General features: G+C 38.1%; 3 protein-coding genes across 3 annotated transcripts in view; all 3 read right to left on the bottom strand.

Annotated features, from left to right (window-relative positions):
• LOC121740353 (transferrin-like) overlaps positions 1-16020 on the bottom strand; it is an 18127-nt gene extending 2107 nt beyond the window's left edge. Inside the window, exons 1-9 of the mRNA XM_042133026.1 lie at positions 15690-16020; positions 8233-8341; positions 7088-7215; positions 3974-4125; positions 3019-3163; positions 2372-2526; positions 1644-1786; positions 1178-1384; positions 812-1009 (exon numbers count right to left, since the gene is read on the bottom strand). Coding sequence (XP_041988960.1) covers positions 812-1009; positions 1178-1384; positions 1644-1786; positions 2372-2526; positions 3019-3163; positions 3974-4125; positions 7088-7215; positions 8233-8341; positions 15690-15777 — 1325 coding nt within the window. The 5' untranslated portion in view covers positions 15778-16020. The remainder of the gene's footprint in view (positions 1-811; positions 1010-1177; positions 1385-1643; positions 1787-2371; positions 2527-3018; positions 3164-3973; positions 4126-7087; positions 7216-8232; positions 8342-15689) is intronic.
• Positions 1-18474, bottom strand: part of LOC121740354 (BRCA1-associated RING domain protein 1-like) — a 24939-nt gene extending 6465 nt beyond the window's left edge. The window contains exons 1-2 of the mRNA XM_042133027.1: positions 18437-18474; positions 13529-13533 (exon numbers count right to left, since the gene is read on the bottom strand). The gene's annotated coding sequence lies outside the window, so the exon portion shown is untranslated. The remainder of the gene's footprint in view (positions 1-13528; positions 13534-18436) is intronic.
• Positions 16843-26157, bottom strand: LOC121740355. Its single transcript, XM_042133028.1, has 3 exons — positions 26052-26157; positions 19513-19671; positions 16843-17331 (listed from the first exon to the last, which is right to left on the bottom strand). Exons 1-3 carry the CDS (start codon positions 26094-26096, stop codon positions 16885-16887), a joined length of 651 nt encoding a protein of 216 aa, XP_041988962.1. The 5' UTR covers positions 26097-26157; the 3' UTR covers positions 16843-16884.

The raw sequence follows: 26157 nt of genomic DNA, 5'->3' as shown, positions 1-26157 counted from the left end.
TATGTCCTAGGCCAGTGTTTCCCAACCTGAGGTCCGTGGACCCCTGGGGGTCCGCGAGTATAGGTATGGCCTATGGTGGTCCGCAGTGTCATCTCTGGACCGTACATAATCCGATTTTTATTTGCTGTTTTTGTATTAAGAACTCGATCGTGGGTATCGCAGACACAATAGATTTTTAATTGTTTTGCGACAGCCGGCTGCCGCTTGGGGATTGACGGGTTAAGTGGATCAGCGAAAACTGTTCTTCATTTCCTAGGGGTCCGTAGCTGAAAAAGTTTGGGAAACACTGTCCTAGGCTAAGCGTACACAGTTCGACAAGGCTTTATATGAATATTATGACAATGATGTCAATAGGCGCTGCTGGTAAAGGAGAACTGTCAAAAATGACGATTTTGTATGATAGAAGCTTCAGTTCCTAGCCACGTTCATAAACATTTTATACGTGGGAGAGCCATGCTTCGGCACGAATGGGCCGGCTCGACCGGATAAATACCACGTTCTCACAGAAAACCGGCGTGAAACAGCGCTTGCGCTGTGTTTCGCCGAGTGAGTGAGTTTACCGGAGGCCCAATCCCCTACCCTATTCCCTTTCCTACCCTCCCCTATTCCCTTCCCTTCCCTACCCTCCCCTATTACCCTATTCCCTCTTAAAAGGCCGGCAACGCACATGCAGCTCTTCTGATGCTGCGAGTGCCCATGGGCGACGGAAGTTGCTTTCCATCAGGTGACCCGTTTGCTCGTTTGCCCCCTTATTTCATAAAAAAAAACCTTGTCGAACTGTACAATTATTCGTATCACGTAATATCCTCACCTAGTAGCGGGCACGAGCCAGTCGCTGCCGAGCACTGTGACGTCACTATCCCCGGCTTGCACACTGGCGAGGCAGGCGCGCGCGTCGCCGGCGACGCGGCACTGCAGCGGCGGCGCGACGCCGTACACGGCCGCCGCCTCGCTCATCCACTCGCACTTGTTCTTCTCCAGCAGCGACGTCGTGCAGATTGTTATATGCCTGGGAATTATCTTAAGAGTTTGAGTGGGAAACAACATTAAAATGATTTTGATTACGATTAAATTATTCATAGATAGGAGGTTGAGTATTATTCATAGCAGTGTGCCGCGGCCGTGTTATCAAAAATAGATCGTACAGATAAGTTTGATCTAAATTATTACTACTTACCTGGATGGGTTACATCCGGTCTGGCTGTAGGCCTCCTGGAAGCCGCGCGCGGAGGCGAGGTGGTCAAGCGGCGCGCGCGGCGGCAGCAGCACCGTCGGCGGCTCGCGAGCCTCCAGCAACGCCGCCAGCGCGCCGTGCCAGTGACCATCCAGCAGCAGGCCGTCCTTCAGCGTCGAGAGCAGAGTGCCCACTGACTCTGCCGCTTTCCTGTGAGATAATAACATTTTCAGCATTTTACCTTTCAAAAATAGTAAGTGCGGATTTTACAGCATTGAGCAGGCTGATGATGATTAACTACCTAGCTAAGAACACTCTCGAGTCTCGATCATGTCAGCTTTTAAAGAAAAAAAAAACTCAAACTTATAACAACCCTCGACCCTCGTTTTATAAAACGAGTTTGACTCGGCTCGGTTGCACCCTCATAAAGAAACCTTTTATAGTGATCGACTGATCGTGTTCTTCTTACCTCTTAGCGACGACGACTGACCAGGGTCTATTGAGCCAGACGCAGGGCTGCGCATTGTCGCGCAGCGGCTGCCACGTGCCGTCGCGGCACAGGAACGCGAAGTTGTCCGGCGAACCGTACTGTGGCGTCGATTTAGTGTTCAGCTGGAGATTGAACCTTTTTTAATGAAATGAACCAGAAATGCGATTCACGATTCGGAATTCGGAAACTTTACAAGAAAATACCGAAACTATCTTGCTTTAACGCCATCTTCTTTGTACAGCCATCTTCTCTGCTAAAGATATACTTATTCGGTGTTCACTTGTTCAGCAATTTTAAAATGTTGCCGTCTATACGGACGTAGACTGCATCAACACATAATAATTATTAATGGTTATATATTACAGCTAGCATTTAGTTCGAATCACTCAAATCACTCCTAAGTATAATGGGGCGATTGACAGAGCCACAGATTACTCAATAGTTACTACGTAAACAGAGCTCCAAGCTGTCTCTTTTCTAGACATGACTTTAGATCAGTGTTTCCCAACCTTTTTCAGCCACGGACCCCTAGGATGTCGAGCACAGTTTTCATTTACCCCCTTGATTAAACAACAGCAAAAAAATCGGATTACGTATGGTCCGCAGTTTGGGAAACGCATCTTTAGATCATGCTTGTTCCTTACCCAGTTGAACCCATCTTTCCCCACCTCACCAAAAGATTCCTTAGCTACTATCACACAACGTACCCCAAAGTAAGACGTTACGTCATCCAGCTCCGCCCACATGACGTCACCAGCTTCCTCCACCAGGCAGGCGGTCGCGCCGGCGGTGCCCCAGTAGCGGTCGTTCGGAGAACATGTGGCCGTGTTGCACGCCTCGCAGAGAGACGGGTAGCGCTTCTCTGTGGCAAACACGGTTCATTTAAAGTTAAATATAAGATTTCAATAACCTACTTTAGGGATCCTAAGGCTGCGTTTCCACCAGAGTCTTCCACTTCCACCAGACTTCCACTCGCCGCGCTGAGCGATGTCATGGCAAGCTCACGTCAATGAAGCGATTCTATTGGTTCTCAAAAACACATTCCTCGCAACACACCTCTGGTGGAAACGCAGTCTAAGGCTGGATTTCCTTCGGAAAACAACGAATCAAGATGAGCAGGGTGGCGAGTAATTCAATAGATTTGCTGTGATAAGCGAGATAAGACAAATTAAAGGATTTTATTGATTTCCAAAAACACATTTCTTAATTCTTGCAGTATCTTCATCTATCACAACACACACACAAACTGACTTGCATTGAATACAAAACTAGGAGATGCCGTATTATTTACGGCACAGGAAAATAAGAAATTTCTCTTTATTCCAAATCAAGCTAGCTTGTAAACAATACTCACTCAAGTCAGCGTCTCTGACCACGTTGGGCACCCAGGGGCCGGCCTTGCACGCCTTGAAGAAGAACGAGGCCATGGCCTTGAGCCTGTTCTCCGTGAGGGACAGCTGCGGGTCGCACGACCGCGTGACGATCAGTGATTCCAGGTACTGAAATAGATATCATGGAGTCAACATCTGCCTTACTAGACGTAGTCCAAAACTTTGTTGCGCTGAAATTGTTTTATCGCGAGAATCGCACACTTGCCCTAATTCCCTACACGGAAATCGAACCCACGACCAAAGAAGAAGCAAGCTGCAAGAGCCAAGTATATAGGGCCAAACTCTAAAGGTCATGTGGACCACGGGAGTCATACCGTACAAATCTTCAGCTGGTAAATATACTTCACTGGGTTACGCGCCTATTTTGGTTAGATATTGGCAAACCTCTGATTGTGCGCTTTTATAATTTTGGACGTGGCCTGGCGGTAATATCATGAACGTTCACGGTAAAACGATACATAAAATGTATGAAAATATATGAAGACACTTTTAAATTTCCGTCGACGATAACTTTTTACGTGTACGTTAGAGGACATCACGACGTCTACACTCTTGTGAACCCCACAAAACGTCCGCGGTGTGTAAAATCAAAAGCGCATTTAACGTACCCAACGTTTTAACTGTGGAAGTCGGCGTCCACGATAACGTGACGTCCGGAATTATAAAAGCGCACTTTAGCCTTCTTTTTTTTCATGACTCAAAAACAAGAAAGGAGAATCTAGGAGACTGTCCGCACTGCGAATTTCAATCGCGCGGATTTTTGTTGCAATTCTGTAACACATTGAATCAGAGAGCATGAATCGCATTTGCGATAAAATTTCGCAATAAGTTTATATGAATAAATTCGCGCGAATAAAATCCGTGCGGTTTACTTCCCTAAGTAGGTTCAATTCGTGCAAGGTACAAATCATGACTCACCCCAGCTAAAGTATCTGAGAGCGGCCTGAGGTCGGTGACGCCGTTGCCGGGGTGGCAGAGCGTAGTGTTCCGCAGCACCGCCTCCAGCGACCACGGGGTCGCGGGCAGGATCCGCCGGTTCACCACTGCCACCACACTCCGCTCGAATGGCCCTGGAAATGGAGATTGTTTTTGAATCTTGTAAACGCAGTCTCTTGGCTCATGATGGTCTAATTCAAGCGATTACGAAGAGGATGAGGTATTTGTTTACAATTACTGCTAATGATAATCGCGACGTCCATTATGTATGATATAGCTTCGCCATTATGGCCCAACGCGCAGAGAGTTCTTATAACATTTTGAAGGTGAATTAATATTAAAATGTTTTAATTTTGGTTTATTTTACAATTCGACGCCCCCACCGAATAATCAGACAATGTGCTATTGTGGGGTTTTTGCTGTTATGCGATTTTTGGCATCTAGAAGTCAAAATACATCATGTGAATTTTTTTCAGAATTTTTCTATGGATATTTACAAAGATATAAAAAATTATGTGTTTATTCCATAACGATACTTAAAATTGTATTTTACACCAAAAACTGGGCAATAGGCTATTGCGAAAAAATATGTCAAAACGAATTGACGATAAACAACTATTGCATGACTATTCGGGCAAATAAATTGCTGCCTACTGCACACTTCCACTCCTGCGCATTTCACTTTCACACTCCTTCCACTCAGTTAGCCGCTGATCACCCGCCTTAGGTTCCCCAGACACCTAACTTCAGCTAACCGAACCTTTACAGCTGGCCACCAAGCATTGTCGAAGGCCCCCTCTGTGTCCAGCGATACCACAACAGAAATTTTCTCCTCCTCTCTCTTCTTCCTGATGTGGTTCAATAACCTATAGAGGGCGTCTTCAGTGCACCTTTGGGGCATAAAGGCATATTGGTTGGGTTTTATTTTGGACAACTTGTAGAATCTGAGTCGGACGACCATCATATCGCGGTAATCATCTCAGTCCACTCACCTCCAGCCTCCAGTCTCAGACAAGCATCAGATCAGTCATCGCAGAAGACAGGACCGAAGAGTCAGGAATTGTCAGATTTTCTTCATTAAAAAAATAAGAATGTCTGACTGTCCCTGGCTAGCTTTTTTGGATATCTTAAGTTGTCATAGACGTAAGAACGTCGTCGTTTTGGAAGACATCAAGTGGTAAAGTCCTTCCTAATATTCGTTAAATTAGGTACATTGCTCATATTAAAAATATGAGCAATGTACCTAATTTAACGATATAATTTTATACTTTACGGCTATTAAAGGAATCCGTCTTCTTCAGTTTTCAGGAGATATAATGTTTCGATTTTTGTAATCCACATGCCGGTTTTCTCACAAACAAGGATGTATGGGCAATACTTGCTACAAAATAAACTAATCGTGGCCGATAAGCAGCGAGATCTGTTACAAATTAACGAGAACGTATTTAGATATCTTCTTCTTTCGCAAAGACTCCTAAGAAGTGCTTAAAACTGTCACCACAGCACTTGTTACAGTTTTACACCTGCAAACAGCTGTCAGACAGTCAAGCATTATTCGTGGAAGTTGTCTTGCAGAACCTAATGGGACCCAATTCAGTATTTAATTAGGAATGCGATTGCTAGCTACTATAAGATGTGCTGTTATAGTGTGTTGTGTGAATATTGTATTGTATTGTAACTTGAGAAGTTTTTAACATAGTTTTGATCCTGATTACATTGAACTGTATTACGATGTAGACAGAAGTCGGCGATTAAATTACCGTCATATAAGAAAGGCCTATGATGCTCTCGAAAGACTGTCTAAAGCAATTTCCTTCCATTATCACTCATTTTATTAGAACATAATATGATATTGATTATTGTGACACCAACTCTGACACTCCGGTGGCGATGAGGGTTATGATTAACATTTTAATTAACTGCAATGATTATAAGTACCACTAAAATGATAGAGCCAGTCTCCAGAGTGTTTTTTTAACCAAGAGCTGTTTCGAATGCAAGAATGTCATTTATGTCATCAAATAATGAATGTATTAAAATAAAAATACATATTATTTTTATTTTACCTATAGTAGAAAATTATTGGAATAAACGACAATGACTATAATTATAAAGTGTACAATATTTTTTAATGACCGAATAGTAAAGTAATAGGTGTTTACCAATATTCTTATCCCAAACAATTTCCCCGAAGAATATTGCAATGAGATGTTATATTATGTGCATTTTATTGAAGTCGAAACGCAAAATTACCCGAATAATCATGCAATAGACAATAATGTTCAGAGCTTGACCTACTCCAGAACGATAAGTTGCGTTTTGCTTTATTAAATTAAAACCTTCGGTAGTAATTAAATATTGTTAGCATAGCAACATAGGCAAAAAAATTAGCTTTTTTTGAGTTATAAATATCAGTTTTTCGGCTCTCCTGCGGGGCTAAAATGGTCACATTTAGCAATTTCATTTCTGTATTTTTGTACAATAAAATCAGTACAAAAATACAGAAATGAATTGCAAGCAGAATTGCATTTTGCGATTTTAGAACAATGTATCATATTATGATTCATATCATGATTCTTCAAAGCGACCATTTTAGCCCCGCTGAACATTTTCATTTTTACGATTGTCCGATTATTCGGTGGGGGCGTCGAATTGTAAATAATAATGCAAGTGGCGACAATACCGAAGTGTGCTATCGCTTAATTAGAACGCGAATTTGTTTGAGAGTCAGTGAGACTACTTAATGCCTTAAGCAATCCATGCATGCTGCTGTCCCCCTATCCGTATGTCAACTAGAATCGGTCTTTGAACCTTTATTCTCCTGGTGCCCCCTCAGACGTGAGGGCTAGGCAATTGCATAATTTTATTACGGGAACGCTCAAATTAGTATCAGGCTATCTCTTTCGTTTTTCATATGAATGAAAGAGTAGACATGACATTTTAACAAGCTGTTAACACTAACAGACGTTGGTAAAATCGGGCCTAAGTGTCGTGTAGTGTGAACTGTGAAACGCTGTATAACTGCTCAAAAGACTGTAGGTATACGCGCTTTCTTAATGCTCATGCTCATACATTACACCAACAATTGCTACTTACTCGGTCTAAGTCTTAGCTCGTTAGTGACTAGAACATCGATGTTGGCCCACTTGGCGGCGATCAGGTCCTCGGGGCTGAACACGCCGAAGTCCACCGTGCCCTTGCTGATGCGGCGCAGGCAGTCCAGCCTGGAAGAGACACGTCAAGTTACGTAAGTTTAATAGATTTTTTATGACTTTAGGCTGGATTTTTATGCGTCGTATCATAACTCATAAGTCCAGCGTACTTGTATAATGGAGGTCAGTGGATAATGCCTTTTTGATTATTATAAACTAGGAATATACAGTAGGTAAAATGTAATTTTTTTGGCACACCAACTACAGCTGGTCACGGTACACCAGTGTCATAGTAAAAGGAGGGGAAGTAAGTTATCTTCATGCAAAAGCACCGCGCGCGGCTTGCATGTGTGCGCCATAGTATCAATGTGTCGCCACGTACGGCACACAACAAAATCTCGGCCAGTTTAGCTTCGTGGGTACCGCCGAGATTTTGTTGTGTGCGGTACGTGGCGACGGATTGTTACTATGGCGCACACAAACAAGCCGCGCGTGGTGCCTTTGTATGAAGATAACTTACTTCCCCTCCTTTTACTATGCCAGTGTGCTGCAGCACACCTTATATCGGCTGTACACTCTCGCCGAGAGCTCTCGGGCGAGAGTCTCGTGCGAGAGCCCCTTGCCCGAGTGCGATCATGTACATTCTCGCTTAGTTCAATCGCAGTTATGAACTCAGAGAAGATGGACCATTATTTTTCTCTAATGAGATGGACGAAAACACTTCTCTTGAAGCTGCCGTAGCTCTCTGTGGTATGAGCACCGCAGGCCGCAGCAGTGTGCCTCGCTCTAAGTCCATAATAAAGTGCCACGTCACGCAAGTCGCAGTTCTGTCTACAGTACACCATAGTCCGTGAGTATTTGTTTGGGGGTCCGCGGTGTCATCTCTGGACCATACGTAAATCGACTTTTTTGCTGTTTATTTCATGAAGACCTAAGCGGCCGCATCGGCCGCGATAACAATAGATAAGCTATTGTGTCTCGTTATTCCACGATCGATGGGTTATTTTACTAAATGTCCGGGAAAACTGTGCTTGACATCCTGGGGGTCCGTGGCTGAAAAAAGTTGAGAAACACTGCCATAGTCCATACCTGTCTATGCCGAGGACACACTCTATGCCGGATTTCTCATCATCCAGCACGGGGCAGTACTTGGCTCCGCGCTTGTACGCGCCCTTCCCCTCCACGATGCACAGTCGCACTGAAATATTAAACAAAAATATTACAAACTTTTAAATTCACTACAATTAACATGAAACGTTAATTTTAAAGCTACTTTAACGGTACCTAATGCTATAACATACCTACATAAAATATGTATATTTAAAGTAAGTAAGTACTTACTTATTTTCAATGACATATTTTAAAAGCTAACGATTTCACTACAAAGTTTCAAATGAACCAAGATATTATTATATTTTACGTGTGTTTAGGACTTTAGGTACTTATTACATCTTCTACCTTACCAGTGACCTAGATCCAAAAACGTGACAAAGTTAGAATCTTTCTTATGTAGGTTTAGCTAGATCAGCGGTTCTCAAACGTTTTTTGGTGTCCCCCTAAAATAACAATGTTTTACCTGAATTGAAATGAAATTGATTCAATTTTCTTCATGCTGGGGTCTGATGACATTTCTAAAAACAATTCATGTATCGCTCGCGTAGCCCCAGGGCTCCACGGAGCACGCTTTGAGAATTGCTGAATTAGATGAATGTTACAAGCATGCATGCTATAACTTACAAATCATAATAAAAAAACTTGTCTATAGGTACTTATTTAACGATCTGTTTGGTCATCACGATTCATTAGACGTCATAATATAATAATAATTATTAATTACTTACTTATTGCGACTTGTGCAGTGTGACATGCCATTATGGCTGATCGCATAACGAAATTTTTGTAATTGCTTCCATTCCACAGAAGTTATACCTAAGTAATAACAGCAGCCTAGTCCAGTGCTTTCCAAACTTATTTGTACTGTGACGCCCTTGGGACTTTGCCATTTCTTTACGACGCCCCTCAACCTAATCCCCAAAAATACTTTTCAATTTCAGAACCAGCCTATATAGGTTATCATAAAAACACTATTTGGACGCGTATATTTTTATTAGGAAATAATGACCAAATCAAAACATTTACATAAAAATTAAAAAAGATAATTTTATGAAAGCTATTGACAGCAAAGCTAGCTAAAGTGAAGGATACGCTTGCTTTTTAACCGACTTCCAAAAACGAGGAGGTTATACGTTCGGCTGTGGATATTTTTTTCTGAGCATAGCTTCTGAAACCGGGCCCGGGATGTATTCAGAATGACATATTTGGTTGTGTTGACATGCGACGCCCCTGGGACAGTTTGGGAAGCCCTGGCCTAGTCAATATAAAGTAATTTTTCTTCGGCTTCAAGGCCTTCAACATAGGTAATTCAATATAATATAGGCATATTACATTATTTAGGCCCTCAACTACAAGGCCGCAGTTAACCAAATCAGTGTCAGAAATAAATCCAAAGTTTTGTTAAATCTCTGCACTGCATTAATAGAGTAAGAGCCAGCGAGTACGACATTTTATAAAAGCTGTAAGTTTTCCTGTATATGACCCCCGTATAGGTGTAAGAACGACGAAAAACGGACGAAATGAAAGAAGTACCTATAAATTGACAAAGCCTGGCTGTCGCCCGCGCTGGCTGGCGAGTGGCAACTGGCTGGGCATGATGATAAAGTTTAGACAAACTGCAGTTAACGTTAATATCGTAACGAAGATGCTTGGTTAGAAAATAGAAAATTATATAGCATGTACTCCGTCCTCTGCGGCTCAGTAATACACATGGGCGTATATAAGCGGGGTGTCCTGGGGGGTCCGGACCCCCCCCCCCCCCCCATTATTATCCATCTTACTTGTCCAATTTCGACAATAATATAATATTATGTACCTCGCCGATTAAAATCGGTATGGTACATGTATTTAAAAAAAATATTTTTGATTTCCTAAATACGTTGCCTATTTGCTGCTGCGGAACCCTTCATGGGCGATTCTAACTCGCACTTGGCCGCTTTTTTACGTTAGGGACCCCCCCCCCTTATTATATATATTAGTTATTTCATACAAATTACAATAACAAGTGTGGGAGAACTTGATTGCTAATTTGTGAATCAGTTCATTACAAGTAGGAAAATTGGACAAGCATTTCGCAAGGGCACCCGGCACAATGCTTGAGACTCGCGTTATTCTGCGAATAACTTTGACCATTTTCCTGTGTTATTACCTGTTTGTAAGCTTACAGTTAACATCTTAATCAGTTAAGTTAATGTCTATTAGTCTACAAGGAAAATGGCGGTCAATCATAAATAACCTATTATTACCTATTGGGACATAGTACAAGGAAGATGCCCTATAAAATAATTGTATTGTTCTCATAAGTTCCAGATATCATTATTATTTCTATTACATATATATTATACGTTCTTTTCATTTTATTTTTACATCGGAAAAGCTTTCCACATACCCGGCCGGGACCACAAAGTTAATATACCGTAGGTACTTACCTAGGGTGACGCCGCGTTAAAGTAAAAATCGGCCAAGTGCGAGTTGGACTCGCCCATGAAGGGTTCCGCAGCAACAATAAGGTTTATTTTTTATGAAAATTAAAGGTTTTTGATTTATTTTTATGTTTATTGATATATGAAAGTTAATTAATTAAGGTTTACCACATTGGTTTACCATTTATGACGTATAAAAAATCTGCCAGCTAGATCTCGTTCAAACCAATTTTCGTTAGTAGTTTTTATGGTAATGTATATCATATATTTTTTTTAGACTTATCATGCCCCTACTTTAGAAGTAAGAGGGGGGGGGGGGCACATTTTACCACTTTGGAAGAGTCTCTCTCGCAAACTATTCAGGTTAGAAAACATTTATATTAGAAAGTTAGAAACTTTAATATCATTTTTGAAGACCTCACACGCATAATGGGCGGAAATAACCCTTCATGGGCGAGTCCAACTCGCACTTGGCCGGTTTTTTTTAAATAAGTACGTAATAAATTGGTTTAAGGTTAACCATTTATTACGTACTTATTTAAAAAAAACCGGCCAAGTGCGAGTTGGACTCGCCCATGAAGGGTTCCGCAGCAGCAATAAAGTTTATTTTTATGAAATTAAGAGATTTTTGATTTATTTTCATATTTCAGTTGATTTAATGAAAGTTAAATTAAGGTTTACCATTTATAACGTGTTGCCCGCGACTTCGTCCGCGTGGACTTCAGTTTATAGCGCGCGGTGTCAACAACATTGGTGTCAAAAGCTTTTTAAAACTCTGATACCCCTTAAATCAAAATACCCAAAACAGCCGTGTAGTGTGCACATAATTTTTTTTAAATTAAACTTTTATACTTACCAAATTTTAAAGCTTATCTATCTATACACAACTTAGCTGCATTACACAACTTTAGCTTTATCCATTAACTATTTAGTATTTATTATTGGTATGCTGTTGTTTCTGATCTGATCTATGTTGGTGGGTGAGTTATTTGATAACGTATAGGTATCGAAAGAATCGATAAACCAAGCCCAACATGGTACCACCTCTTAAATAAATACATATGAGCAAGCGATAGCGCGATCTAGGCGACTCTTGGCGCCATCTGTTATGAGTTTTGGAACTAACTTAATTTGAACAAATTTACGCATTTTCACCCCCTTACAACCCCTTTTTCCAGTAAAAAAAGTAGCCTATGTCCTTACTCAGGCCTTAGACTATCTGTGTACAAAATTTCATTACAATCGGTTCAGTAGTTTTGGCGTGAAAGGGAGACAGACAGACAGACAGAGATACTTTCGCATTTATAATATTAGTAAGTATGGATAAAAAAAACTACTGGCTTGATCTCGTTCGAACCAATTTTCGTTGGTAGTTTTTGTAGTAATGTACATCATATATTTTTTTTAGACTTGTCATGCCCCTACTTTAGAGGGGGGGGGACACACATTTTACCACTTTGGAAGAGTGTCTCTCGGAAACTATTCAGGTTAGGAAAAAATGATTTTAGAAACCTCAATATGATTTTTGAAGACCTATCCATAGATACCACACACGCATAGGTTAGATGAAATTTTTTTTTTTCTATTTCAGTTGTATTTATGGGGACCCCTAATTTTTTTTATAATTTTTCTATTTTTGTATCAAAATCTTAAAGCAGTTCACAGACTACATCTACTTACCAAGGTTCAACAGTATAGCTCCTATAGTTTCGGAGAAAAGTGGCTGTGACATACGGACGGACAGACAGACAGACAGACAGACATGACGAATCTATAAGGGTTCCGTTTTTTGCCATTTGGCTACGGAACCCTAAAAACTACTTACTAGATTTCGTTCAAACCAATTTTCATTGGTAGTTTTAATAGTGCCTAATGTACATCATAGGTGTATTTTTTTCATATACTTATTTATGTTGCGGGAAATTAGCTATTACCGTGCTAGGGTAAAGCTTTATGACGATGTTAGGCAATAGTCGGCAATACCAATCAAATATTTCGAATTTTCAGTAAGTACTTAATATTTTCTCTGGACATTAACCATACAGAAAGAAGACAAATACTAAATTGACTAATTAAATGATAATATGTATATTATTATTTCACATCTTAAGTCTTGACTGCTCATATATCAGGATAACATCAACAAAACACTTTTACATCATACAATGATTTATTTCGAAAAAACTCGAAGTGGCATTCCGGTTTAGAGACCTTGAGAGTGACCGAGTGGCCTCCTCACTAAAATATACTAAACAAATGTATTCATATTATTTCATACTTTGAATGAATACTGCAGTCTGCAGTCTGCACCCAACTTTTCGATGTTGCATTCAAATCCATAAATAATAATTTATTCGAAAGAGTGTTGCGCCTTCACGCCCAAACCGCTGAACCAAGTTTGCCGAGATAATTTGAGTCGTTTACAAAATGATACTTTTTATCCCGAAAAAATGTACGGTAAGTTGGGGGGGTCGAGTGTTAAATACACATAGTACTTAATATTATTATGATAGTAGAAGAAATAATGTCGTTACGACCTATTCAAAGACTTCACCTCGTGATTATTGTAATGGATACTTGTAATTACCCGACTACGGCGAAGCAAAACGGGGGGTTATGATTTTGGCCTGTATGTATGTGTATGTATGTATGTATGTGGATATGGATGTTGAAACCGCTTGACTGTCCGCTGGTTATAGGCTACATGACATCACGTTAAATTGACTGTAGCACCATCTAGGGGACTGAAAGTAAAGAACAAAAAAAATATATTTTTCCTGACAATGTCGTGTGGGGTATCAAAAGAAAGAGCTTTATTAGCACATTTCAAATATGTAAACATTATAATCAATTTCTCACAGATTTAAGAGCAATCACCAGATAATTGCAAGAATTCATAAATCACTTCAATACAATATCTATACGAGTACAAATACATAATAAAATACGGCTATCCTTTAAACATTTCGATATCCCTATAAACTGTTTTCTTGTTTCGTACTTTTTAGAGCGTGTTTTAGTAGTCGGGTTTTAGTTTTTTAAACTTTATTTTTATTTTCTTTGAAATCTTAAAGAATTTCGTACCCAAACCACAGAATAGATAATAGTACAAGTACCCAAACGCTAAATACTATGACAATGTGTCATCGGGGTTGCCCGTTGTGAGGAAAAGACATTTCAAGTCCGTCGGTGACGTCACAGACCACAGTTTCAGACAACAGAGGATGGGGAATACCCACGATGAGGAAAACACCTTAAACATAATAAAAAGTTGTTTGGAAATTGGATGATATTATAATAAGTGATTACGACACTGGGACCCACTTACGACCATCTCTCACTCACTGGACTCACGGGTTAACCCTGGGTTTAATTATTATGGTGACCTATTTGAACCGATTTTAATGAAATTTGTTATGCAGAACCGTACGTAGTAAAAGTCAGTGGGATTTTTCCCACTGACTTTTACTACGTACGGTTCCCGTGCAAATTGCGATAATTAAAAATTTTTTGGCGCAACGATGTTGCGGGCATCATCTTGTAGCTATTATTAATCACTTATAGGCAATAACATCTTCTACGAAGATGTTATGAGGATCGCTCCCGGTTTCTGGTTACACAAATCGTGTTGGATAGTCCAATTTATATGTACTTATAGAAGCTTTGAAACAGCCCGAAATCATAGGGTGATTTAGAATTTAGATTCCTGAAGTCCACGCCCTGAAGCGGGTAAAAGTTAACGCTGGGTTAAGATCTGTGTGCAAGCGGACTTGAGTGACCTCAGTACAAAGCAGGCCTGCAGTTACCTCTTATCTAGAGATTTTGGGCACAAAGAGATCACCCATCTAAGTCAAGTGAGACCACGTCTCACAACCTGCTGTATCTACCTACAAAATATTGGCGTACTAGATTGTTGTTGTTATCAATGGACAAAAATTAATTTGTCACTGTGATAAGTTGATAACAACAAATATTGGGGTTGAAAGTTGAAACTTGAAATAACCAGGATTTTAAATACGATCTAGTTACCTATCAGGCTATCATCTATGCCTATACTATAGGCACCTAAATTATTTTGTCTAGTATTTAGCACTATCTTTATGGAATTACTTGCGCAAAATTTATTTCATTTTTTTACTCTAGGTACCTATAATTTTCAATAGTTTGCGTCCCCTACTAGGGTTGCCAGATTTTTTTTTCAGCCTATGGGACAAATGGTTAAATGGGCAAAAAAATACGAGATTTCAGTTTTTTACCCGGGACAAATGAAAAACAAAATTATTTATAGTGTCATCCATACTTCCATTATAAATGCGAAAGTGTGTCTGTCTGTCTGTCTGTTACCTCTTCACGCTCAAACCGCTGAACCGATTTTGCTGAAAGGCATGGAGATACTTTGAGTCCCGGGAAAGGACATAGGATACTTTTTATTCCGGAAAAATGTACGGTTCCCGCGCGATAAACGAATTTTGGCGCAACAGAGTTGCGGGCGTCATCTAGTTTTTTTATATTTTTTCGAGGATCAAGTCAGTTTTAACTTTTGTTTTTAGTACTTACTTATTTGTTGTTATAGTGGCACCAGAAATACACAATCTGTGAAAATTTCAGAAGTCTAGCCACAGCGGTTCTTGAGATAATTTCAGTAATACCGGGCATTACCGGGACCCCCGTTTTTACCATTTGGGTACGGAACCCTAAAAACGAAGGACGCTTTAAATAAGGGACAGAGTCAGTCCCGCCAAGACATTTTAAACTTATGCCTAAAATACGAGACTTCCCTACTCCCGGGAAATACGGGACGTCTGGCAACCCTACCCTACCCACATTTAATTTGAGCAAGAACAGCCGCGGTAGTAGGAAATTCATCAAAAATATTATAACGAAACGAATATTACTAAGTCTGCATTAATAATAATTATTAATAAATGCCATGAACTCATATTCTGCAACTTCTACTAAAATATTCTTTCCTAATTCAAATTTTATTAAAATTCAAAAAAATCTACTTACAATTTCCATTCGTTCCGGACCCCGTACCAGCGTCTTGCGTTTCAACAAAACTCCACGAACATAACAAAATCACACATAGCCTCTTCATTTTGTTGAAATTAATTTTTTTTCGTCGCTGGCTGATACCATTTAATTTTCAATGCCAACGTCTTATGTGTGAATACAGCGAGCCCGTACTGATGCGTCAAGGTAAATAACTTTAATAACTTAGACTTGATCACTCGGAATAACCCGACCTGTTTGGTCAACGCTTTTTTTACACGCGATGGGTAATAAATAATAACGAAAATTATTTCAGTTGTAGAGTAAATTGGCTTGGCTTTATAATATGAGGGAACATTGAAAAAAAAACATTAAATGATGGCATAATATTAAGCTTGGTGGGGGCTACCTACCCACTCTTTTTTAAAACATAGTTTGTCTAGCTAAAGTAAATGAGTAAGTAAGTAATTATTTGCCTTTGTCTTAGCTTTTAGTAAACTTATGAACTATGATTTTGTACAAAGTAGGCAATTCTAGATACAGTCACCTAATTACTTGAATATTGATGTCATTAATAGGTAAATAATGTTCTGGCACATTATTTTAGTCTTTTCCGGTCGCAACTAAAATAATATAGTAAATGGATGGTTAAATATACTTAATTATATTATTCTTGTAATATTTAAAATAAATAATTTTGCATTTTTAAGAATTAATTCATCGTGTAGATTGTAGAATAAGCAAAATTTTATTGTTAAATGCAAAACTAACGACGTTTGCACATCAGGAAAACTGCAACGATTCGCTATTTATGTTGAATCGTAAAAAGTGAGAAATAGAAACTTCCAAAGTTGAAATCCTTGAAAACGACCGCTTATAGCGTAGTTTTACTAAGTGTAAAATAAAATATAAACAAGACTTGTCACTATTTTATTTTTAACGACTAAATAAACAAAAGTCAACGAGAAGTCGAATCGCCTGATGGTAAGTGGTTTCTACAGCAGAGCAAAGCTTGTACCAAAAAGACAGACTTTATATTAATTAATAAAAAAGGTATAAATATATATATATATATATATATATATATATATATATATATATATATATATATATATATTATATATCCACAGCCGAAAATATAACCTCCTCCTTTTTGGAAGTCGGTTAAAAATAATTTACGGCACATTTTTGTGTAAGTAGCTAAAACATTCTATTAGACCATAGGTTCCTTATCCATGGAGTCAAAAGAGTGGTAGCTGGCTAAGGATTGGTTACTAGTGTCTGGATATTGCGAAGATGCAACTGAGAGGCTATCCTTAGCTTTAGTTCTCCCTTCTACGATCATCAGTAATGCAGCATCGTCATCAGAATACGACTTATCAAATTCTTTAGCCGTAAATATATTTTGTATCGAACGGTTAATACGGAAGGGTGTTTGCTTTGCTTTTCTTAACTTGGACAGGCATTGTGGGCAGGTGCCAATCAGATTTTTAAGATTATTTTTTCGATTTGAATTTTTCCTCTTCGTTCCTTTTTCAATTTTTGTACGTGTGCTGTTATTTTTCGTGTTTTTGCGCCTGGATTTAGTGTTTCCTAACTGTAGGCGGCTAGTCGACTTTCTGCAGGCGCTTATTTTTGGCGCGCACGACTCTGCTGTTACCTAAAAATTTACTCCATGAGAACATCAGATTTTGTAAAATAAGGCTGTTATTACTTATCATTTATCACCAACGAATAATTATTCATTTATTTTGACACTTATACACTTTTTCAGCAATCGACCCTGTTGCGTATTTTAATAATTGGGAATAGGGTGGCTTCATGCAGGTTACTTTTAATTTTGTTACATAGCTGTAAGCCATAACATTGTAATTTTCCATTTTTTTAGTAAAAGATGGCCCCGTGCGAGTGTCTTAAGCCGGTTCTTCTCGGCGGGGTAGTTCCGGTGGTAGGCAACGTAGTTTCTTCGTTCGACTTTCAAAAAGTGTATCATGATACCCATTTTGAATAAAAAGATATTTTATTTTATTTATTTTATAATACCTACGCGACGGTACAATATAGTAATCAATAATCACCTAAAAACCCTTACACACTGCGACTTTTAAGTTTTATCAGCGATGCAGTCGCAAATAGTCCATCTTTAGTCTTTAGTTTACACACTTGTGCTACTTTAAGCATCCTGCATCGATACAGCCGCGATCATGAAGCTAATACAGTGCTCTGTATTAGCTTCATGGTCGCGATACAGTAGCGATGCTGTCGCGATGCAGAAGCAAAATCGATGCAAAAATCTATGGTGTCGCGCGTGTGTATCGATGCTAACGCGCAACTGTATCGATATTCGATACTAATGCGCAACTGTATCGATATTCGATACTAATGCGCAACAGCATCGTAACTTAAAAATTGCCGGTGACGCGATTGTATTAGGTCTGAGAATCGGCCAACATCTATTTTTCATACCCCTAAGTAATAAGGGTTGTTCACCCTTAAAAAAAAATATTTTTATTTTTGGACGAAATTTTTTGTTTTTATTTTTTTATAATGTGGCATTAAAAATATTTTAAAAATACATACAACCCTAAATTTTTACTTTTTTATCACCAAACCTTTAAACATTTTTCATCCCCGGTTTATATGGCAAAACAACGTTTGCTGGGTCAGCTAGTAATATATATAATAATTAGACATCGGATTATATGCACGATCAAAGTGCCGAAATATGCATGCAAAAATGCACAAAAAAAGGCCGAAATATGCACAAAATATGCACAATCAAAAGTCACTTAATTTTTTTTCTAAGAGTTTTCCGGTGGTGCCGTTAATAAAAGCGCCAATTTTAAAAATTTCATCAAATCCAGGATTATTCATTTCTTATACAGCACCAATAATAATTTTCTACCTTTTCCGATAATCTTAATGTCCATGGAAGTTCATTAAATCGTTAACTATTTTATTTTAATAATGTTGCCAACTACAAAGACATGTTTTGTTTCTAGAAAGATATTGTATATTGGGTGTATTGCAATCTTTAAATGGGGATGGACCACATATTCGAAGTGTTTTGATATATTGTACCTCTGTTTTGTGGCCTCGGTGTGTGTCATGATTAGCTATTTTGGAGACTACGAGGGCATAATACAACCGAAATATGCAAAATATGCACTATCGCCTAAAAAGTGCCATTATATGCATTTGCATATGCAAGTATGCAAATGCATATAATCCGATGTCTAATAATAATACTTCTTAACGCGAGCGAAGCCGCGGGCAAAAGCTCGAGTAATATAAAGTACAAATATTCAAATATTGTTAGGTTTCTGGACGTTTTACACTCAAACTTATTCTATCTAGGAAGTCTGAAAAGCTCCATCTATCTCCATCATCTATCATCTTTTTTATGATGCTACTTCCCATTCTTTGCTTTGTTATCACTTATTAAATATATTTAAAACAAATTTTGTTACAATTATCATTCATTTACATATATTATCTTGATTGTTTTTTTGATTACTGAAATAGTTCTCTCGACCTCTGGCGACAAAATATTTGCGATCACCCGAATTTATATGGGATCAAAGCAGTATCTACATTAGCCAGTAGATGGCGCTGCTTTGATTCCATATAAATTCGCGTTAACGTGCTCGATGCGTATGATCGAATAAAACTCGCACTAACCCCTCAGGGGGTCACAAGTTCACAACTTACATGTTGAATAACTCTGGACTGCACTAAAAAAGTCTTTTTCGAATTTCAAAAATTATTTGTTTTGCTTTAATTCGGAAAGGTAGCTAGTTTGTGAAGAATTTGCCTTATGGGTAAATGTAACCAGTCTTACCCTTGAAATGGAAAGGCGTTTCTGCAGCTCATCTTGGAGTCGGGGACAGGCCTGGTTATGGTTTTCTACAATCAGGACTCTGTCCCGACTGGCCCGCTCCATGGACTCATATTGAGCCTGCTGAGTCTTTCTAAACTGGTCCGCAGCATTGTCCACCGTCTAAACATAAATAGACACAAACACAATGATAACATAATACCATAGTCTGCTATATTTTTAGGGTTCCGTACCCAAAGGGTAAAAACGGGACCCTATTACTGAGACTTCGATGTCTGTCTGTCTGTCTCCAGGCTGTAACTCAAGAATAACAAGGTAATAGCTAGGGAGTTGAAATTTTCACAGATTATGTATTTCTGTTGCCGCTATAACAAAAAATCCTATAGAAGGTTACATAGAAAAATGTAGAAGAAGAAAGTGGACCACAAAATGCAGTCGGAGGCATAATAATATTTTATGATTTATGAATTGATGGTAATAGGTAATGTGCAACATGCCTCCGACTGCATTTTGTGGTCCACTTTCTTCTTCTACATTTTTCTATGTAACCTTCGATTCATCCTGGCATGAAACTCGTAAGCAAGAGTTATATCAATTAAAACATGGATTCGATGCCTCCGGCAGAATTAGGTCTTGTTTCGTTCTTTTTAGTCAACATTTTTTGCAGTCGGGTTTTTTGAATTAATTTACTTTATTTATGTATTTTTGTTAAGAAAGATTACGTAACCGGATTAATTCTTTAAATGAGTTTATGTCATGTGGTTGATTTAGCAATTTGTTAGCGTCAAGAGAACTTATTTAGCTAGTCCGGAGAGAGTCTTCACTCTGCTCAAAGCAACGTAAGCTTGACCTTTTGCAAATAAGTTTCTACTTAAATCTATAACTGCTCGGTCTAAAGTTGTGCCCTGTAATTTATGCACCATCACTGCCCAGCATAAAATTAAGGGAAGCATTCGTCGCTCGATCTTGCCTTTACCACGTAAAGCATTAAATTCTGTAGCACAAGGCTCAATCCGGACTCCAATACCAGGTAGGTTCCCGTTATACTTGGGTCATCAAGCTCCACAAATACCGCTTCTGGAAATTCTCTTATTTTAACAATTTCAGTCTTTTCAGTTGCTTTTTAATTGTGGTTATCTATGCAGGCGGGTTTTTTGTTTTTGTTTTATAACGACGCACACATAATATGGTCTTCCTCCCGCACGCGCACCCGCCTTGGTGACGCCAACTATCGTAATATTTTAATTTCGCCATAATTTCAAAACCAAATGTCCGATTTTATTCATTCAAAGACCAAATATTATCTACATAAACTGTACTTAGTGATGGAATAATTTATTTTGATAAGGATTAAAAGAATGAGTAAAATAAACGCGTTTAAATGTAGTCCAAAAAAAAGTTCAAGATTTTTAAATATAAAAATGGTTATTGTGCCTCACTTGACATAGATAGCTATAGTGTGTCACGGACTTTTTTGTAGATATTTATAAGTTCTACAATTAAGTACTTACAACATTTTATGGTTCTATCTTTTATAGCAATGATATTCTATGTTACTAACGTAACTAGATTGGAAGTTTACGGTAGCAACGCGTTGCCACTTCGAAGATGCCTGCAGGCATATCTCACTTACATAATGACATAACGAATATATGACTTGACATTGTCTTTTGAACAAAAAAGTGGTTACGCATTTCTGAGAATCTTTTGTAAGACATTGCTACTCTAGTATTTTAGAAACTCATTGTTTTATAGTTTAGGCCGCGTACGCGTAAAATAAGTAACTTTTCTGGTTGATTCTTTACGCATTGCGTCCGAAGAACCCAAATATCTTACGGAACCCTTTTTTTTTCAAAATAAAATTCAGCCTATGTTCAGCAAAAATAATGTAGAATTCCAATGGTAAAAGAATTTTTCAAATCGGTCCAGTAGTTTCGGAGCCAAACAAACAAAAAATCAAATCTTTCCTCTTTATAATATTAGTGTAGATTTATCGTTCCATTTAATATTAAAACTGCAAGTTATATACATATTTAGAATCAGTGTTTAAAATCCTATAATTTGATACCTACCCCACTCGATATGCTTGGTAGATTTTTATTTTTTTTACCTCACAATATGGCATCAAACATCTGCCATTTTGGTTTTTTTTTAATGTCATCTATCTAAGAACACTTGGGTCATTAAGACAAATCTAACGATACCTCAAATGTGAAAATCCGTTTAGCGGTTCTGGAGATACAAGGTAATAAAGAATATTACAAACATACAAGATACGCGCTAAACACACAACCCTCCTGGCAGTCGGGTAATAATAAATTAAGGGGGGCTCCCATATAATAAACGTGATTTTTCAAACATTTTTTGCTCGGTATCAATGATGACAACAGGTAGGCACTTGAAATGTACACAAAATACTCCGCTGTAGCCTGTATTTATACTTTAACTAGCTTTTGCCCGCGACTTCGTCCGCGTGGACTTTACTTTATACTTGTTCCCGTACATCGATTGAGTCGTTTACCTACGCGCATATCAGAAAAGTATATTGTGTGGGAACCGCAAATTTTTTCCGGAACAAAAAACATTCCTTGTCCCAGATTCAAATTAGTATCTCCAATTTCCATGCCAAATTCCATCAAAATAGATGGAATAGTTTACGCGCAAATCCACCGCAAATTATAAAAGTATATTGTGCAGTAACCGATACATACACCGAACATAGGATACATTTTTCCGGGACAAAATTTATCCTATGTTCTTTTTCGGGACTCAAAGTATCTTTATACCAAATTTCAGCAAAATGGGTCCAGCCGTTTACGCGTGTCGTGACCACGCGAAATATAACGTTCCGCGTAGCTTCGCCCGCGTAAATTAGATATTTCACAGACAAATTAGTCCACAAAAAATAGCCTATGACCCTTCACGTGGTCTACTTCTTATCTGTGCCAAATAACAGAAAAATTGCTCCAGTAGTTCGTGAGATAAGCGCCCTTTTAAATAATTTCCCCCGTTTTTTTTCCACATTTTCCTCTATTTCTTCGCTCCTATTAGTTTTAGCTTAATAAAATTAGCCTTCATCGATAAATGGGCTATCTAACACTGAAAGAATTTTTCAAATCGGGCCAGTAGTTCCTGAGATCAGCGCGTTCAAATAAACCCTTTCAAATAATTTACCCCATTTTTCCACTGTTTTCTCTATTTCTTCGCTCCAATTAGTCTTAGCCCCAATTTCACCAACGTCTGTTAGTGTTAACAGATTGTTAAAATGTAATGTCTTCTCTTTCATTTATAAGAAAAACGAAAGAGATAACGTGATACTAATTCGAACGTTAACTTTAACAGTCGTTGGTGAAATTGGGGCTTAGTGTGAATAAATATAGCCTGTAGGGCAGTTCCATGAAAAAGTCTACCATAAACTAAGAAAATAAATACCTTATTTTTATATTAAATATACTTAATTATAGTCACAACATTATGGTACTATTAATATTTCATAGAAGCAACAATTTCTAAGCATTTATTACTTTTCTAGCAAAGCTGCCATTTATGAGATGATGTCTTGAGCTCGGCTGAGTGTGATTTTGTGTGATGAAGTTCTGACTTAGTTTTCACGTTATCTATTTTAAATTCTTGTCATATTTTGTTACACACTGATTGTTCACACAATTAAATACCGATATAGCTTTTGAGATTCGGGAAAATTCATTTTTAAAAAGATATCATAGGCTTGTAAGATCACAGTGTCAAGTTGTAGTGTCGGTCACATAAAAAACATTACTTTTGTCTTTAACTACAGTAAAATTACTTTTACATCAATAAAATTAGAAACTTTCCTACGTGACGCCGTTACTCAAATGATACTGGCTTTAAAAATTTGTCATCTTTTTTTATAACACCTAAACTCTAAAAAATATTTTTGTAGTCACATTATTGAGTTGATCACGCCCAAAAGTAGCGTTTTGTTTGTTAGTTTGGTGATAGATGGCGAAAATAGTTATAGAAAGCAGAGAGAGAGAAGCAGAAAGCTAAATTATTATTTTAAGAAGCTGTCAGACCAGTTAAAGTCAAATATAATCCAAAATTTAGCGATGTCTGGAAATGGGAAGCAATTGTCACAAAAATTTGGCAATAGAATATGAGATTCTTACAGATATCGCAAGAAAATAAGATAAAATTATTGATCTTTAAACTTTATTGAACGTAAGGTAGACTTTTTTTTCTTTTTTTTTTATCGTTGGGGAAATGCATTTACGCATCCCCGGGGCCTGGGGAGGACCACCGAGGTATGTGGGACTCCCCGGGACGGATGTAGTATCCGCACCCGGGACTACCCACTAAAACCCCAACGGTGTTCCTGCTCATGAAGGTAGGACTACGGGAAACACGTGACATACGACCGCAGCACGTAAGGGTAGACACAGACTGCAGAACTGGAAACCTTCTAAAGTAATAGCGACCGAAACTCCATAGTGTCCGGTCGTTCTTACCTCTATAGGGGTCATATAAAGGGAAATTTTTAAGCTTAAAAAAATGACGAAAGTCTGCCTATCGCTGGCTATTGAGTTATTATGTTAATAGTTTTTTAGAAGATTTCGTGTTGAGTTATTTTTTGACAAATTATTAGTGATTTCGTTTTTGTGATGTTTAAGTTAAAAAAAAGCATTTTAATGAATTAACTAATTACTGATTTGCTTTTATATAATTTTAGAGTTCATATTGTACGTGCTGAGATACATAAATCTTAAGGTGTCATGTAAAACTACCATCTTTTACCTGCACAAAGTGAGTGTAGTGTCGGTCACGTTTTGGGCTGTAGTGTCGGTCACAATTTCTTTTGCTAATAAATATTTTTTTAAATAACTTACAGGTTATAGGTAACCATTTTATAATAGTTTGTTTCATGCACTTTCGATAAAAATACAAAGTAGAGTTATTTAGCACACAGAGAGGAAGATTATTGGTGTTTACAAACACTCTCGGAAACGACTTCCTTTTGCATGTAGTGTCGGTCACGTTTATGTTTGACTAAATAAATGCTATTTGAAAACAACAGTGTACACCATTTTTTCTGCATAAGTTAACTTGTTTAATCTGCTACAAAGCCATCTTAAAATTGATATTAACAACATGATAGTAACCATAATATATGACAAAATAAAACGCAAGTCGTATCAAATGTAGAGTCAGTCACATATGTAATTGCCCTATGGCCTTTCTCAATAAATGGGCTATCTAACATTGAAATAATTTTTCAAATCGGACCAGTAGTTCCTGAGATTAGCGCGCTCAAATAAGCCATTTCAAATAATTTCTCCCGTTTTTACCCCACACTTTCCTCTATTTCTTCGCTCCTATTAGTATTAGCGTGATAATATATAGCCTATAGCCTTCTTTGATAAATGGGCTATCTAACACTGAAAGAATTTTTCAAATCGGACCAGTAGTTCCTGAGATTAGCGCGTTCAAACAAACTCTTCCCAATTGTAATATGTATTAGTATAGATAATTAATAATAAAATTTAAATAAAATAATTAAGGGGAAAAACACATTTTTATATATTTTTGCTCTATAATTGTACGGAACCCTTCGTACGCGAGTCCGACTCGCACTTGGTCGATTTTTATATTTATTTATTTTAATAAGGGGGTGACAGACATGCGAGTAAGTACGCGGACTTATGGCTCGACGATCTTAATCGCCTGTGTGTCAGCAAAGAGCCGCGAGCCGCGAGCCTGGGGGCATGGCAATCCAGTGCATGGGCGCCGGCAAGGGGGTGCCAGGTTGTGCACTTGCACCCCTTGGGAATCTCGGAATCAACAGGAATTATTGAAATAAAAAGTCGTACAAAGATAGTTCGTAATGTTTCGGCACTAAATGTATTCTTTTGAGGTGAATAGGCAGTCACTGTTGTTCGTAAAAAGTAAAAAAGAAAAGAAAAGAAAGAAAACCAAAATCTGCACCCTTTGGATATTATTTCTGCCGGCGCGGCGGCAGTCAGTGCAGTGCAGTGATAGCGATTCTAGTGAGTCACCGGACACCGACGCGACGCGAGCCGAGTAAGTTCGCGAACTTAAAACCCGCGTGCTTTAAGTTCGTACGTCTATCAGGCACTATAATTATACCTACCTATAGTCTGGTTTTTAACCACTTCATCAAAGAGAAACCATGGTCTAAACTTTAACACAGCCAGCCTTTTTATAGGGTTCTTAAATGTGTTAAAGTATTGAGGAATAGTTTAGATAACGCCCTCAACTCCATTGTTCCGAAATAAGTTTATCGCGCAAGGACCGTACATTTTTACGCAATAGAAACTTTCCGTGCCCTTTCCTACATATTTTCTTAGATCTCAAAGTATGTCTCTAATTTAATCCTAAAAATAAAAATAACTTCAGCTATTGAGGTATGAAGAGGTAACAAACAGACCAACATACCTTTGCATTTATAATAATTTTATATTAGGGATGTTGACTAATCAACTGTACTTCAGATTTGATCATGATAGTTTGATAAAGCCTATATAGGTAATTTTAAACTTAGGTACCTCTACTGGTTTGAAATCCTTCATTGGCTTTGGGTTGTTGTCCATATTTTATTTTAAAATGTGCTTTCTTTTTGTAGTATAAATACCTAAAATTTTTCATCATCTA

The sequence above is a fragment of the Aricia agestis genome, chromosome 3 (genome assembly GCF_905147365.1).
Source record: "Aricia agestis chromosome 3, ilAriAges1.1, whole genome shotgun sequence".
Classification (NCBI taxonomy): Eukaryota; Metazoa; Arthropoda; class Insecta; order Lepidoptera; family Lycaenidae; genus Aricia; species Aricia agestis.
This window is presented reverse-complemented; position numbering and strand designations above follow the sequence as displayed.

What these genes read in the sequence shown, in the direction of transcription:
- LOC121740355 (XM_042133028.1), bottom strand. Translation starts at nt 26,096, where the DNA reads ATGGACAACAACCCAAAGCCAATGAAGGATTTCAAACCAGTAGAG. An exon ending in AGGATTTCAAACCAGTAGAG is followed by an intron (nt 19,672 to 26,051) that starts GTACCTAAGTTT and finishes ATTTATGTTTAG; the next exon opens with ACGGTGGACAATGCTGCGGA. An exon ending in AACGCCTTTCCATTTCAAGG is followed by an intron (nt 17,332 to 19,512) that starts GTAAGACTGGTT and finishes GTAAATTTTTAG; the next exon opens with GTAACAGCAGAGTCGTGCGC.